Source organism: Desmodus rotundus, chromosome 7 (genome assembly GCF_022682495.2).
Source record: "Desmodus rotundus isolate HL8 chromosome 7, HLdesRot8A.1, whole genome shotgun sequence".
Lineage (NCBI taxonomy): Eukaryota > Metazoa > Chordata > Mammalia > Chiroptera > Phyllostomidae > Desmodus > Desmodus rotundus.
Window position 1 is genome coordinate 116,955,191 of NC_071393.1, and position 14,132 is coordinate 116,969,322.

Here is a 14,132-nt window from a genome sequence, read left to right on the forward strand (position 1 = left end):
CAAACAAACAACACCTCACCCCCGTCTCAAATCCAAGGCTATTGACTTCAAAGAGCTTACATTCTAAATGTCTCTTAAACTAATCTACTTAAGGAGAACATTAGAAGTACTGTTTCATAGCCTTCTGACTCCCCCTCGAAGAAGTGGCTCTGGGAGGTAATCCCATCTTCGTTTTCCTTTACCCATTTCGGCCCCAGCACATCTGCTCCCTTGCTGGACATGCCGTCGGTTGCAGAGCCTGTGGGTGAGCTACGCTTCGCGCCCGTAGGGACGTCTCTGAACCCTGCTAACATGACACAAAGCCTTTCCGGTCTCACTCGGCCAACGTTATACATGCTGAATCCTTTGACTCTTACTGTTCTTTGCAGTGTCTGCTTGGTCACTGTCTTTCCGTTAACGAGGCGCTCTCGACTCTACAGTAGTTCGGCCGGAACTCTGGGGAAGGAAAAGAAGAAACTGCTCCTGCCGCTCCGCTCTACCAGGTTCTCTCTTTCTGCCGCTGTCCGATTGTGAGGTCACGACTCCCTGCCTGGTGGCTGTCTGACTCTTCCTTTTTAATCCATTGTCTCTTTCTACATTTCTTCTTTCCCTTGCGTTCTGTGGTTCACATTTTCCACTCCCCAGAAATTACTCTTCAGTATTCCGAGGCAGGCAGCATGGTTTTGTGGAAGGAACGTGGCCTTTTGAATCAGATAGACCTGGATTCAAATTTGCTGTCACTAACTTAACTGTTCGACCTTGGGCCGGGTCCCCTAACTTGCCACATCTGTGAAATGAGGCTACTAATGTATACATGGAGCTATGGTGAGAAAGAAGTGATACACTACAGGTAACATATTTAGGACAGCTCTGGACACGTAGTTTACTGTCAGCAGATTTGGTCCCGTTCGCACTTTGCAGTCCTATTGATTTTCTTTCATCCACTCGATAGCCAGTGTCCGGTGCTTTTGACATTCATTTCTGTCGTCCTGTTTTTCCCATGTGCTGTCACCCTCAAATGCAAATAAATTTCTTTATTGTTGGTTTGTTAATCCACCCTCCCAGGCAGCCATGAAGATTCTAAATCATACCTAAGACCCGTTTTGGAAGTCACTCCCTAACTTGATTCACTGCTATTTATCTTATCCTACAATTACGTCTTTTAAATGTTTTCAGTTTCTGTTGGTGTATTTCATTTATTATATCATTACATTAAGCCCTGATTGGCAACACAATTTTGACCAAAAAGTGTATGAAATTTTTACAGATGCCTCTGTGAAATCCAACGCCATTACATCTATTTGCTATATTTCCTTTTTTGTAGTTTTGTCCTAAATCAAAATTTGAAAACATGTTTTAATGTAAAGCAGTATCCACACTATAATACTTCTGAGCCCATTAAACTAAATATTTATGGATTTTTTCTTTTACTATTTGTTCCATTTTACTCGGGATTCAAGTTAGACTTACCAGGCAGTGATCACCAGAGGCACACTTAATACATTTTTGAAGATTGGTACCTCACTGGTTTTTTTCCTAATTCTCTGGTACCTCCTCAGTTCTTCACGGCTTTTCAAACATAATTGTCAGTGGTTTGGGTAAGTTTTTTTGTTTGCTTGTTTATTTTTAAAGCCAGTTTCCTTAATAAGATCATGTCTCTCAGATGCTGACTTACATTTGTTCATATTTTCAGATGTTACATCTCCCTTTTTTTATAGTAACACAAGCCTACTTACTTAGTTACTTTTTTTTCTTTATAATTTCAAAGTAACTTCTGGTTACCGTTACATTTAAACCTTCTTGATTAGCCTTTTTTTTTTTTTTTGTCTATTCCCCCCAGATTTATTCATATTTGGTCCTTCTGTTTATTTTCTTTAATTTGATAGAATTAATTCATTTTGCTTTTTAAACTTGATCTTATCTTTTATTATCACAAATGAATCAAACTATTTCTAGTTCATTTGTTTTTAACAGAATTCTAAACTTTGTGAAACAGAACCGGGACATTTTTATTCTCTGCATGTGTTCTCTGTCAAACGGGTTTTATTGTTGCCCTTCCATTGTGATGTCTGTTAAAATACCTCACCTTTTTTCATATTCTGTGTTTTGTCCAATTCTTTTCATTGGTGGTACTTGCCAGCTTTCTTGTGCTGAGACTCATTTTTCTGATTCAACATCTATTTCTTACTGCTTTTTAGTGGGGCCAGATGGTTCTTTGTCTTAATAATTTTATATCCTCAGTCATTTCTTCCCTAGCAATAAAGGTTAGATGTGTAAGGGTTTCTCCTCTGAGTATATTTCTGAACCATAAGTTGTAATGATAATAATTTAACATCTTTGATACATGTTGCATGGCAGATTTTTCACCTAGACAGTGTTTGGCAGTTTTAAGGCTATCTGAGCACCCAATAATTTAAATCATGTGTCATCCAGCCAGAGACAGTGGTTCTCTTTAAGTTCAGAGGTGCTTTATTTCCTTAGTGCATTCATTCAATCCAATGTTATATGCAAATGTATCCTGTCTACCGCACAAAGTCAAAACTACAGAGAGGCTTGCATTTGGACAGTTTTGCTCATTTTTGACAGTTCCGGGTGGCTTTTCGAATTGGTCGATTCCTTTTTTATTTTACTTTGCTTTTAATTTCTCGGTGTGTCTTCTTGGCACTCATAAGCATCTCTTCCTCCTCTTTCTTGACCTCCTCTCTCACTCCCTCTTCCACTCCCTCCACCTACATCTCCTTTTTTCTCACTGCCTTTTCTTTTTTCAAAAAAAAAAAAATTTATTGATTATGCTATTAGAGTTGTCCCAATTTTCCCCCCTTTGCCCCCAGCGTTTCTGCCCTCCTTAGTTCATGTCCATGGTGCGTGCATATAAGTACTTTGGCTTCTCCATTTCCGTATACTATTCTTGACATCCCCCTGTCTATTTTGTATCTACCAATTATGCTTCTTAATCCCTGCACCTTTCCCCCCATTCTTCCCATTCCCCCTCCCCGCTGATCTCCATTCAACCCTCCATGTGATCTCCCCATCCATGAATCTGTTCCTGTTCTGGTTGTTTGCGTAGTTTGTTGTTTTAGATTCAGTTGTTGATAGTTGTGAATTTGTTGTCCTTTTAGTGTTCATAGATTTGATCTTTTTCTTTTTTTCTTAAATAAGTCCCTTTAACATTTTGTGTAATAAGGACTTGTTGATGATGGACTTCTTTAACTTGACCTTGTCTGGGAAGCACTTTATCTGCCCTTCCATTCTAAATGATAGCCTTGCTGGACAGAGTCATCTAGGTTGCAGTCCTTGCTTTTCATTACTTTCAGTGTTTCTTGCCAGTCCCTTCTGGCCTATAAAGTTTCTTTTGAGAAATGAGCTGACAGTCTTGTGGGAACTCCTTTGTAGGTAACTCTTTGCTTTTTTCTTCTTGCTGCTTTTAAAATTCTCTCTTTATCTTTAACCTTTAACCTTTGGCTTTTTAATTATGATGTGTCTTGGTGTGGTCCCTTTTGGTTCCAATTTGTTTGGAACTCTGTGCTTTCTGGACTTGTATGTCTATTTCCTTCACCAAATTAGGGAAGTTTTCTTTCATTATTTTTTAAATTAAGTTTTAAATTTCTTGCTCTTCCTGTTCTCCTTCTGGCACCCTTATGATTTGGATGTTGGTAATTTTAAATTTGTTCCAGAGGTCCCTAAACCTGTCCTCATTTTTTTTTATTGTTTGTTTGTTTTTAATTCTTTTTTCTTTCTGTTGTTCTGATTGAATGCTTTTTCCTTCCTTGTGTTCCAAATCATTGATTTGATTCTTGGCTGCATCCTCTCCATTGCTGGTTCCCTGTAGATATTTCTTTATTTCACTTAGTGTAGCCTTCATTTCTTCCCTTATGTTGTTGCCGTACTCAGTGAGTTCTTTGAGCATCCTGGTCACCACTCCAGTGGTTTGAACGCTGCATCTGATAGGTTGGTTATCTCTCTTTCATTTAGTTCTTTTTCTGGGGTTTTGTTTTGTTCTTTCATTTGGGCCGTATTTCTTAGTCTCCTTAATTCAGCAGCCTCCCTGTGTTTGTTTCTGTGTTTCTGTGTTAGGTGGAGCTGCTTTGACTCCCTGTAAAAAGCACCTGTAAATTGTGTGGGACGGAGCCTTAGGTAATCACCAGGGTGGGGAAACCCACATCACCACTTTGTGGCTCTGTGTGTGGGAAGGGCTTGGAGACGGGACAGTGCCGCTGCCTGGCTTCTGGAAGTTTGCCTAGCATCCCACTTCCAGGCACTTCACCCACTTCCTGTATGTGACTGGCTCCCTTCCAGCTGTTGCCCTGGTGTTGAATTCCAGAGTGGGTGGGTTTGTGTATGTCCTAAGTCTGTGTAGGCCCTTTAAATGAACTCTTCTGAAAATCTGGCCGTTTCCAACCCCCGCTGGTTTTTACAGCCAAAAGTTATGGGGAATTATCTTCCCCATGCTGGAACCCTGGGATGTGCAGACTGGCCCGGCGCTGGGATCGCTCGCTCCCAAGGTATTCCTCCCTATTTTTATCTACCACACGTGAACATGGGACTGCCCATTCCGCTGCCACCACCTCTCCGTGCCACACCGAATCTCTGTGCCTCTCTGCCATCTCTGCGACTCTGCCCCCTCCTCGCGTCTGGGTGAATATAACTTCTTTAAATCCTTGGTGGTTGGACTGCCATACAACTCAATTTTCTGATGGTTCTGGTTGTTACTTGCTTTGAGAAATGGTTGTAATTCTCTCTGTGGTCACGTGAGGAGGCAAAGCGTGTCTACCTTCTCTTCCATCTTGACCGGAAGTTTCTCACTACCTTTTCTCTCACCTGTGTCTATAATTTAGGTCACATTCCATAACAGTTCATCTCTTTAACAAATATAGGTAGGATTCAACCAATGGACTAGGGCAGTAATGTGTTGTAGCTTATGTATAATACATTTTTCTATAACCAGTTCAGCAGATAATCTCTCATCTCAAATTATTGGAAAGCTGAGTTTGGCAAAATACTTTTGACTTTCTAGTCTGATATTTTCTAGTAGCTTCTGCAAGGACACTGGAAAGCTGGGTAGATTTTTAGAGAGGCATTTGAGATTCCTAGACTTTATTTATTTATTTATTATTATTTTTTATTGTTGTTCAAGTACAGTTGTCTCCATTTTCTGCCCACCACTCTCCCCCCTCCCTATGCATCCCTTCCTCTCAACCTTGATCCTACCCCTTTTGGCTTTGTCCATGGGTCCTTTATACATGTTCCTTGATGACCCTTCCCCTTTATCCCCTTACCCCTCTCCCCTCCCCTCTAGCTACTGTCAGTTTGTTCTTTATTTCAATGTTTTTGGTTATATTTTGCTCACTTGTTTTGTTGATTAGGTTTCACTTATTTGCGAGATCATATGGTATTTGTCTGTCACCACCTGGCTTATTTCACTTAGCATAATGCTCTTTAGTAGCTACAACTTTTCACATCTCTCTTTCTCTCAGCCTTTTTAAGTTTAGATGGAAATAAACAGAGGGACAGAGAACACAAGCTCTGTAGGGCCCCTTGTTTTAAGGGCACTAATTCCATCAAACCAGTACCTCACCATCCTCCTGACCTCAGGAACCCTAATCACCTCCCAAAAGCCCCACCTCCAAACACCATCACACTGGGGGTTAGAGCTTCCACATATGAAATTGAGGGGGCACAAACATTCAGCCCATAACAGTGAGTATTGCTAAAAACGTTAGTTACCAAAATGCCTTTTCATAGGTCTACACAGAGAGAAAAATAAACGCAGCAATAGCTTCTGAAAATGGGACTTCTCGTTGGTCAAAGTTACTGGTAGGAATTTAGAAAGTCCACTTATACCCACATTTCTTGAATTATTTCATGTTTTTCCTACTTGGCAGATTTGTCTTATTTTATCAGTCACCTCATCTGTTTCGATTATAGTCCATTCTCATGTTTTATGGCATCTGACTTCCCATGTTACCTGTATATTTTTCTGTTTCTCTGACCTCAAAGTCAGATGTCTTGTTCTTAGATGACGTTCCCGGTCATCATTCAGAAAGGGAAATGGCATAGATTATTTGGGGGATCCATGATGTACACGGCACATTATTTTTATCTTTGTGGGGTTCCCAGGGCTGTCGTCCTTGATTCCAGTTTCTGAAAGTCCAGCAGCCTAAGTATTTCTCAAGTTGTAGCCTTTTGGTCTCAGCTCTTTTATGTGTCATCTTAGCATTTTCCTCCTCAAGTTCTGAAACATCCCGTAGCCCACCTTTTCATCTGGGCCAGTGCAGATTGCTCATTGTTTTCGGTCTTATGTCTCACTTCTATTCTTCCTTCCCCAGTGCTGAAAAGAATATAGTACTGAAATAAACACACAATTTTACATTGAGGATTGTTTCAGATTTTTCCCCGTATTCCTGAAAATATTACATGTGTTCTAAACCAAGCTTAGGAGTCCTCGCTTAGAAGAACACATGGACATCTTTCTTTTTTCCTGCTTGTTTCTCTCAACCCCTGGTGTTTTCCTGCTCTTCTGTTTTCTCATCTTGCCTTTGAGTTCACTAGCTTTCGTCTGTGTCCCACCGTTGCAAGTTAAGAGATTAATTACAGAGAATGGGCTTCGGATTTGAGCTTACACATGTTTGGAAAGATAATAATGTCGGGGCACTGGATAGAAGGAAATGAAGAAAGATAATGAAATGGTTTTTGTGTTTGTTTTTGTGTTTGTTTTCCTTTCCTTTTAGCGTTCCCGTCCACACTCTGCCAGTGATGCGGAGATGAAGAACCTTGTGGGCTCAGCCCGGGAGAAGGTGCCGGGAAAATTAGGTGGTTCTGTGCTTGGTCTTTCAATGGAGGAGGTAAAGATAACTCCATTTCAGGCTTTTGTGGGTTAACACAGGGCTTGGTGAAAATTAGCAAGTTATTAATAATCACGACCAACTCCTATATTACACTGAAAAGAGGAAGACTCAAAATGGGGGAAACCTCAGGAAACAGCATCTTAAATGTGATTAATTCTTCCTCATGCCTTGTCATATTCTTGGGTCATAGCTCTCTTCTGTCCTACAGCCACATGGACTCCAGTCTTCAGAACAGGTGCTCATCTTCTTGTCTCTGCCTCCCTGTAGATCAGAGTTTTACGGAGGGTGAAGGAAGAGAACGATCGCAGAGGGGGATTTATTCGCATATTCCCTACATCAGAGACATGGGAAATATATGGGTGAGGTGACTGCCTTTTTTTTACTTAAATGTGTACGTCAGGTCCACACAATTGCATCAAGTGTGACATAGTGTCGTCGTTGCTTCCCACGTGGTGCCTTTCTTATGTTGTTTATAAATTTTGTCTTTATCAGTGCCTTGTTTTCAAAAAATACTGTTTTATTTTCTATATGTGTGCCTAAATAATATATTGTTTATTTTTAGTCATTGAGATCTGGTTTGCATGCAATAAAATGCATTCATTTGAAGCGTACAGTTTGATGATGAGTTTTAACAAATGTAAACACCAGCTTAACCATTGCTATCACCACAATCAAGATGCAGAACTTTTCCATCACCTCCAGAATCCCCTCCAGCCCCTTTACAGTCAGTCCCCCTCATCATCTCAAGTACCGGACATACACTGATCTGCCTTATGTGACTCTAGTTCTTCTAGGATTTCATACAAAGGGAGTCATACAATATATAGTCTTTGGCATCAGGAGTTTTTTGTTTGGTGCAATGTTTTTGAGATTTATTCCTGTTGTTGTGTAAAGTAATAGTTCATTCCTTATTATTGTTATGTACCTTTTCAGTAGATGAATATACACACTTTGCTGATTCACACAGCTGTTGTGGATCATTGGGTTGTGTCCAGTTTGGGGCTACTATGGAGCAGGCTGCTATGAACATTCATGTACAAGCCCCTGTATGGATACATGATTTTATTTCTCTTGGATAAATACTTAGAAATAGAAAAGGTGGGTCACATGATAAGGAATAAAGGATAGTATGTAGCACCATTTTACATTTTACCAGAATTCCAGTTGCTTCCCAGCCTTGACAACACTTGTTATTGTCAGGCTTTCAATTTTAGGCATTCTAGGGTAGCATATCTCTGTGGTTGTAACTTGCTTTTCTATGGATAATGATATTGAGCATCCATGTACTATTGGCTATTTGTGTGTCTTTTTTTCCATTTTAAATTTAGGATTTTATAATCTTTTCATTATTTTGTTATAAGGGACTTTTGATTCAAGTCCTTTCTCAGATATTTATATTGAGAATATTTTCTTCAAGCCTGTGGCTAGATTTTCCAGTTTTCTAACAGTGGCTTTTAAAGGACAGAAGTTTAAAATTTCAGTGAAGTCCAGTTATCTACATTCTTGTTAATACACATTTATCGAGTGTTAACCAAGGATCGAGCACTTTGCTTGGTGCTTTGGAGTATGAAACAAATATCACAGGAGATCTCTGTTCTTTGAGAGTTAACAGTGTGATTATGGAGAAATTGTCTCTACGTATAGTAAAAATAGCTCAGATTTCTGTAGCTCTGTGTAATTATAACATCGTACATGTCATTGTTATTCTCATTTTAACAGTGAGGAAAGTAAGGGTCAGTAGAGTAATGTGACTTGTTCATGATGTCACAGTGGGACTTGAGTCAAGGATTCTGACTCTAGATCCTGCCTTTTTCCTGCTTCATCGTGCTGCTTTCCGAGAACAAACATTTCCCTCTCTGAGACAGCGTACCACGGGTCCTTCAGACATCCAGTAAAGGCCAGCGTAGTCCAGACATGGGCACCCCTGTAGACTTGGGGCAGTCCTGTCAGTAAGGCTTCATGCAGCAGGGTGGACATGAGCTGCTTCTGGAAGAATAGATTTGGAGTGATGTCCAGACGGAAGTAAAAGGACCAGTGGGAGGTGCGGTGTGAGAGGGCGTAGGGAGACTTGTCGGCCACGCTGCAGGGTCCCTGTCGCGGAACTCCGCAGACAAAGAGTGAGTGAGCTGGTGGTGCAGACTGTTCACCTTTGGAAGGCCTGGAGGAGAAAGAGCGGGCCTCCAGCAACAGGCCTCAGGGAGCCTGCAGTCTGTTTGAGGAAAACCTTGATGGAACAATCTTCTGTCTACATTTTCATGTTTTCACACCCCCACTCCCAGCTTCATTTGACCTTTTCCCCCAGCTGTGTGGGTTTTTTGGTGGTGGTTTTCTTTTTATTTTTCAGTTTTATTTCCTGAGTGTAGTACGTCACCTTTTAGTAATCCAGGGAATTCTGCATTTATTCCTTATTTTCTAAATTAAGTCCTCTATTCATTTTATTGTATTTGCTTCTACTCTAGTATTTTATCATTTTAATTGGAGCAACGCCTCCTCTTTGCCACTTTAGAACCTGTCCCTTCTGTGCTGGATTCGTGGTTTTATTTCTGTATTTTCTGTCTTCCACAAGCTTCAGAAATAACCGGTTTCTTTCTCTGTCTTTCAGGTCCTACCTCGAACACAAGACCTCCATGAACTATATGCTGGCAACACGTCTCTTCCAGGACAGGTAGGGATTTGCTATTCTTACAAATTTGGTAGGACTAGATCACAAAATTAGGAAATAGTGCATGCAAATGAAGGAGAAAGCTTTTCAAAAGTCTTTTGTGTAAGATCTTTGATAGAAAAGGCCTTGAAGAAAACATGATGTAACTCATTTTTCCAGAATTCATTCACTCCCAGCGTTTTGTAACATTTCCAGAAGTTGAGAATGTGAAACTAACTGAGCTGCTCTTATGTAGAGTGTTTATCTACTGACAAATATGCCTTTTTATTCATATATTTATTGGGAGTGAACCAAGTATGTAGCATATTGCTTGGTGCTTTGGAATAAAGAGCAAATATTAGATGGGATTAAAGCATAAAGATGTATAAATTTTAAAGATCTTTTCATTTTAAAAGTAAAACCATTAATCTCTTTAAATACTCTTAGTAGGCACCCTAAACTTCATTCTCTTTAAAGGAAGGCCCTTATTTGGTGCTTTTTCACTTCAAGCTGCATGTAGCAGACTTGCTCCTCTGTTTTCCCAGACTAGAGAGATTAGAGTGATCAGATTAGAAAAGGTGGAGGGGAGGTAACTCACAAAATAAATACACTGAGAATTGTAAGAAATGACAACTGATAACCTCAATTCACGGGGAAATACAGGGAGATGATGGGAAACAGACATCGGAATTCAAACAGCACAGCAATCACAGACTGCTTAGTCCCTGTGCCTTTGCCGCCCCCGAGCCCTAGCTGCAATACAGTGCCGTTCAGGAACTGACTCTCAAAATGCGGTGCCTTAGTTACTTAGGGAACCTGTATTAGACTCAGGGTACATGTCCCTTTTTGCAGGATTGTAAAAATACAACCCAGATTTCAGCCACTTCTTGCAGTTTCATGATCTGTTATCAGGAAATGTATGGGATTTGCGATTTCTCTCTGTAAATTTGTACTTGTTCCTGTTGATTAATTACAGTCTGCAGCTTCTAATGAAAAGAAATCTTCAGATTTGCTTAGAAGACATAGAAGCTTTGTTTTTTATAAGGCTCTTCTACCTTTAGAGTTCATATATTTTACCAAGATGTGTTTTTGGTGTGTTACTTTGCATTATTTTGGTTTTGTAGTACATGAGGCCTTTCAGCTAGAGGATTTAAGTCTTTGAACTGTAGGAAATACTCCTTCTTTCCTCTCCTTGTGTGGAACTCTGGTTAAATCAGGTCTTCTGTGATGTCCTCCATGGTTCTTCACTTTTTCTCACACTTCTGATGTCATTGTCTCTTAGCTTTAAATGCTGGCAGACTTTTTGAGCTTTGCCTCGTAACACTCCAATAAATCTAGACTCTAAAGCCTTCAGCCTTATCTATTTTGTTATTTAAGGCCAGCACAGAAGAGGGTTGTTCAATTTATTTAGGCAAGTATGATTTTAATAATCAAAGAATCATTTTGGCTTTCTGACTAGTTCTCATAGTTTATGGATGTAATGTCTTTTCACATCTCTTTGACTGTGTCGATTAGTTTGTTTAATGTTCCCTTCTGGTTTTTCTTTTTTCTTTTTTTGCATTGTATTTAACTTCCGGATTAGTACTGTTTGTTCATGTCCTTCTTTCTAGTTTATACATTATATGCCCTCAAATATTTGGTGGTCTTTGATTTCCAGTCATATTTGTAAGTAATGGCCGGGCTGCTTGGGATAGGCAGGTTTCAGGAGCTTCCCCCCAGGGTGCCTGGGTCTGTTTCTGCACTGCTGTGGCCTCTGTGCTTGCGGCCAGGTCTTTGCATATTTGGCCTTCCCTCCAGGGAGAAGGAAGGCGGAGCACCACAATAGCCAAAAATAGGAAGCATTCTCCTAGGAGTATCATACAGCAAAAAGACTTCAGCTATAATAATGTATGTGCTTTTTTATTAACACATTCAATAACAAGACCCAGCAGTGGGTCTAATAACCACCATAGTTTCAAAAGTGTTAAGTGTTGGCAGTATTTTGACAAACCTGTTAGCGACTCTAAAGTAGTACAAAAAGATATGTTAATTCTTTTGGTAATGAAATCACACTAATACTATGGAGGATAGTTTCCTACCTGTATGTGAAAGAAATGCCAAGTTTCAGTTAAGAAGATTACCATTTTTCTCTGTCCACCCCCTGAATTCTTTCTTCAGGCCCTACTTAATACTTCTGCATTCTAAACACTTGGATTAAAAAAAACAACCACCCCGACTTTCCCTGTGTAGCAAAGAAAGCCCTCAGGATCCACCCACTCTTGACTCTGTGTTCAGCCGAGTCTCCCATGTCCCCACACAGCCCAGGGCCAACCAGACCAGTCTGCTTGCTCTTTCGCGCCTCTTTGTCCTTACACACCCCGTCCCTTAGAATGGCCCTCAGTCCACCCTCACATTCTCTTTTTTAAATGCCAAACTGTTTTTTTAACTTGATAAGGGGTTTCTTCTAGAAAGGAAAATAATTAGTTTAACATTTGAAATTGAATCAACATATTTCACCTTATTAACAAAATAAAAGAGATATAATACCCATTCATGGGAAAACTATTGCAAAGTAAAAGAAATCTTTGTTAACCAGAAAGAAATATCTGCAAAATACTCAGAGCAAGTGTGACACTTGATATTTGCTGAAAACTTTTCTCTGAGATTGGGTATGGAACACAATTTTTAGACTCAGTCATGTAACTGTTCATACTAATAGAATTAGATCTCACTAAGAAAGTTAACTGAGCACTGCAAATTAGCATTGCAAATTCAAAAACCAGGAAAAAATAACAAGAATAAAATATTCACTTATATGCTCTTTAAAACTAAGATTATTTAGAAAGGTTACTTTTTTTTATGGCAAGGTATTTGGTAAAATTAAAGATGTTTTGGATTCCTACTACTTCTGAACTTTCTAACGTTTTGTCCTTTTTTTTCTGTTAGAAGAAGAGAGTGAGTATTTCTCTTGTCACTAAATCTTTTTTTAAAAAAATTTTAGGTTTTATTTATTTATTTTTAGAGAGAGGTGAAGGGAGGGAGAAAGGGATAGAAACATCAATGTGTGGTTGCTTCTCGTGCATCCCCTACTGGGGACCTGGCCTGCAACCCAGGCATGTGTCCTGACTGGGAATCGAACTGGTGACCCTCTGGTTCATAGGCCGGCACTCAATGCACTGAGCCACACCAGCCAGGGCTCACTAAATCTTTATATTTTTAAAATTCTACCTCCTATGTGTTATGTTTTTGAAGTTTCATCTTGCTATCTATGTCTTTCTCATTATAAGAACAATTTTATGATCTAAGCCAGGGGTGTCAAACTCATTTTCACCGGGGGCCACATCAGCCTCGCTGTTGCCTTCAAAGGGCTGAATGTAATTTCAACTCCTGAACAGTTAAGGAGTAGTTACATGTATACAGTCCTAAAATTATTTCGGCCCTGAAGGCAACTGCAAGGCTGATGTGGCCCCCGGTGAAAATCAGTTTGAAACCCCCGATAAGCTGTCTGAGCCAATAGGGATACACATTTCTAATCCATGATAAACTAGGTATTTTTTTATTAGCGGAGTTAAAAGTTAAATGATTCAGTCAATTCAGTTTTTCTAAATCTTTGATCTATTCTATCTAACTTCCTGGTAAGTTAAGTAGCAGTACTTACTACTACTTTTTCTCAGTCCATGTTTAAGTACCTCTAGTTGGCATAATCGTTTAGGAAGCAGTCTTGGACATTTCTGAGAAGCTTGTTCTTAGAAGTTTTGGGTTAGGCGAGCACCTGTGAAGTGAGCTAATGGAGCGATGCCCTGAAGTATAGCCTGGTTTTCCAAATTTTTGCATTCAGTAGCTGTGCTTCTCCGTGATAACCATTCATGTGGTATAATTTAGAGTCAGGGCCTTAAAGTTATTCCAAGATTCTGTCAAGTGAGTGAAGAGGCCACTCCACACTGCCGCGCATGATGGGCAACAGATTGGAGAGTTCGTAGGCTTTCAGAAAGGAAGTGCCATGTGCTTTTGTGAAGTTGATAAAAGGAAGTCTCACTACCTGACTTCCTGGGTAAATGGTTAGCCTTCCTTCAAAGGAGTCGCTCACAACTGGCACCATGTGAGGGGCACTGGGCCAAGCCTGCACAGTGTACTCCCCACTTCTTCCCACTAGTCCCGGCAACTGGCGCAGCCAGTGCTGCGCCTGCCGATACACTCATCCCTAAATTCCTTTTCAGGGTATGTCCTGTATCCTCTTACCCAGACTAAGAGGAGGCTCTCCCAGCCCTTTTTATCCCTCAGTCTGATTTAGATGCCCATGATCTATAGTAATTGCCTGTCTACTCACTAGTCAGTCTACTCCACGTGTTGACTTGTAAGAGTAAATATTTTGATACGTTCATTTTTGCCAGTATCAGGAGTCCACCGCATGGTAGGCACACACACAGAAACATGCATTGGAAAAACTGAAACTTTGCAGTAGTGTTTATTGCAAGCCCTAACACCTTCCAATAGGTCTGTTCTCTTCAGTCTGAATTGATGTTTTCCTTCTTGCAGATTCCATTGTATTATTGTCAGAATTTCTTTCAAACTAATTCTTTAATCATTTTTCCTGGTTAATTTTGTCCGCCTTTCCTGCTCTCCTTCACTCCTCCTTCACCTACCCATGCTGCCCTGGCAACGGTGTTCCCCATACTTTATTACAGGAT

General features: G+C 40.1%; 1 protein-coding gene across 11 annotated transcripts in view; it reads left to right on the top strand.

Annotated features, from left to right (window-relative positions):
• TTLL5 (tubulin tyrosine ligase like 5) overlaps positions 1–14,132 on the top strand; it is a 252,493-nt gene that overhangs the window by 64,995 nt on the left and 173,366 nt on the right. For all 11 annotated transcript variants that reach the window (XR_008427229.2, XM_053927529.1, XM_053927528.1 and 8 more), the window contains 3 exons: positions 6,708–6,821; positions 7,092–7,183; positions 9,427–9,489. Coding sequence is in view for 10 of the 11 variants with exons in the window: in XM_053927529.1 (XP_053783504.1) it covers positions 6,708–6,821; positions 7,092–7,183; positions 9,427–9,489 (269 nt within the window). In the remaining variant the exon portion in view is untranslated. The remainder of the gene's footprint in view (positions 1–6,707; positions 6,822–7,091; positions 7,184–9,426; positions 9,490–14,132) is intronic.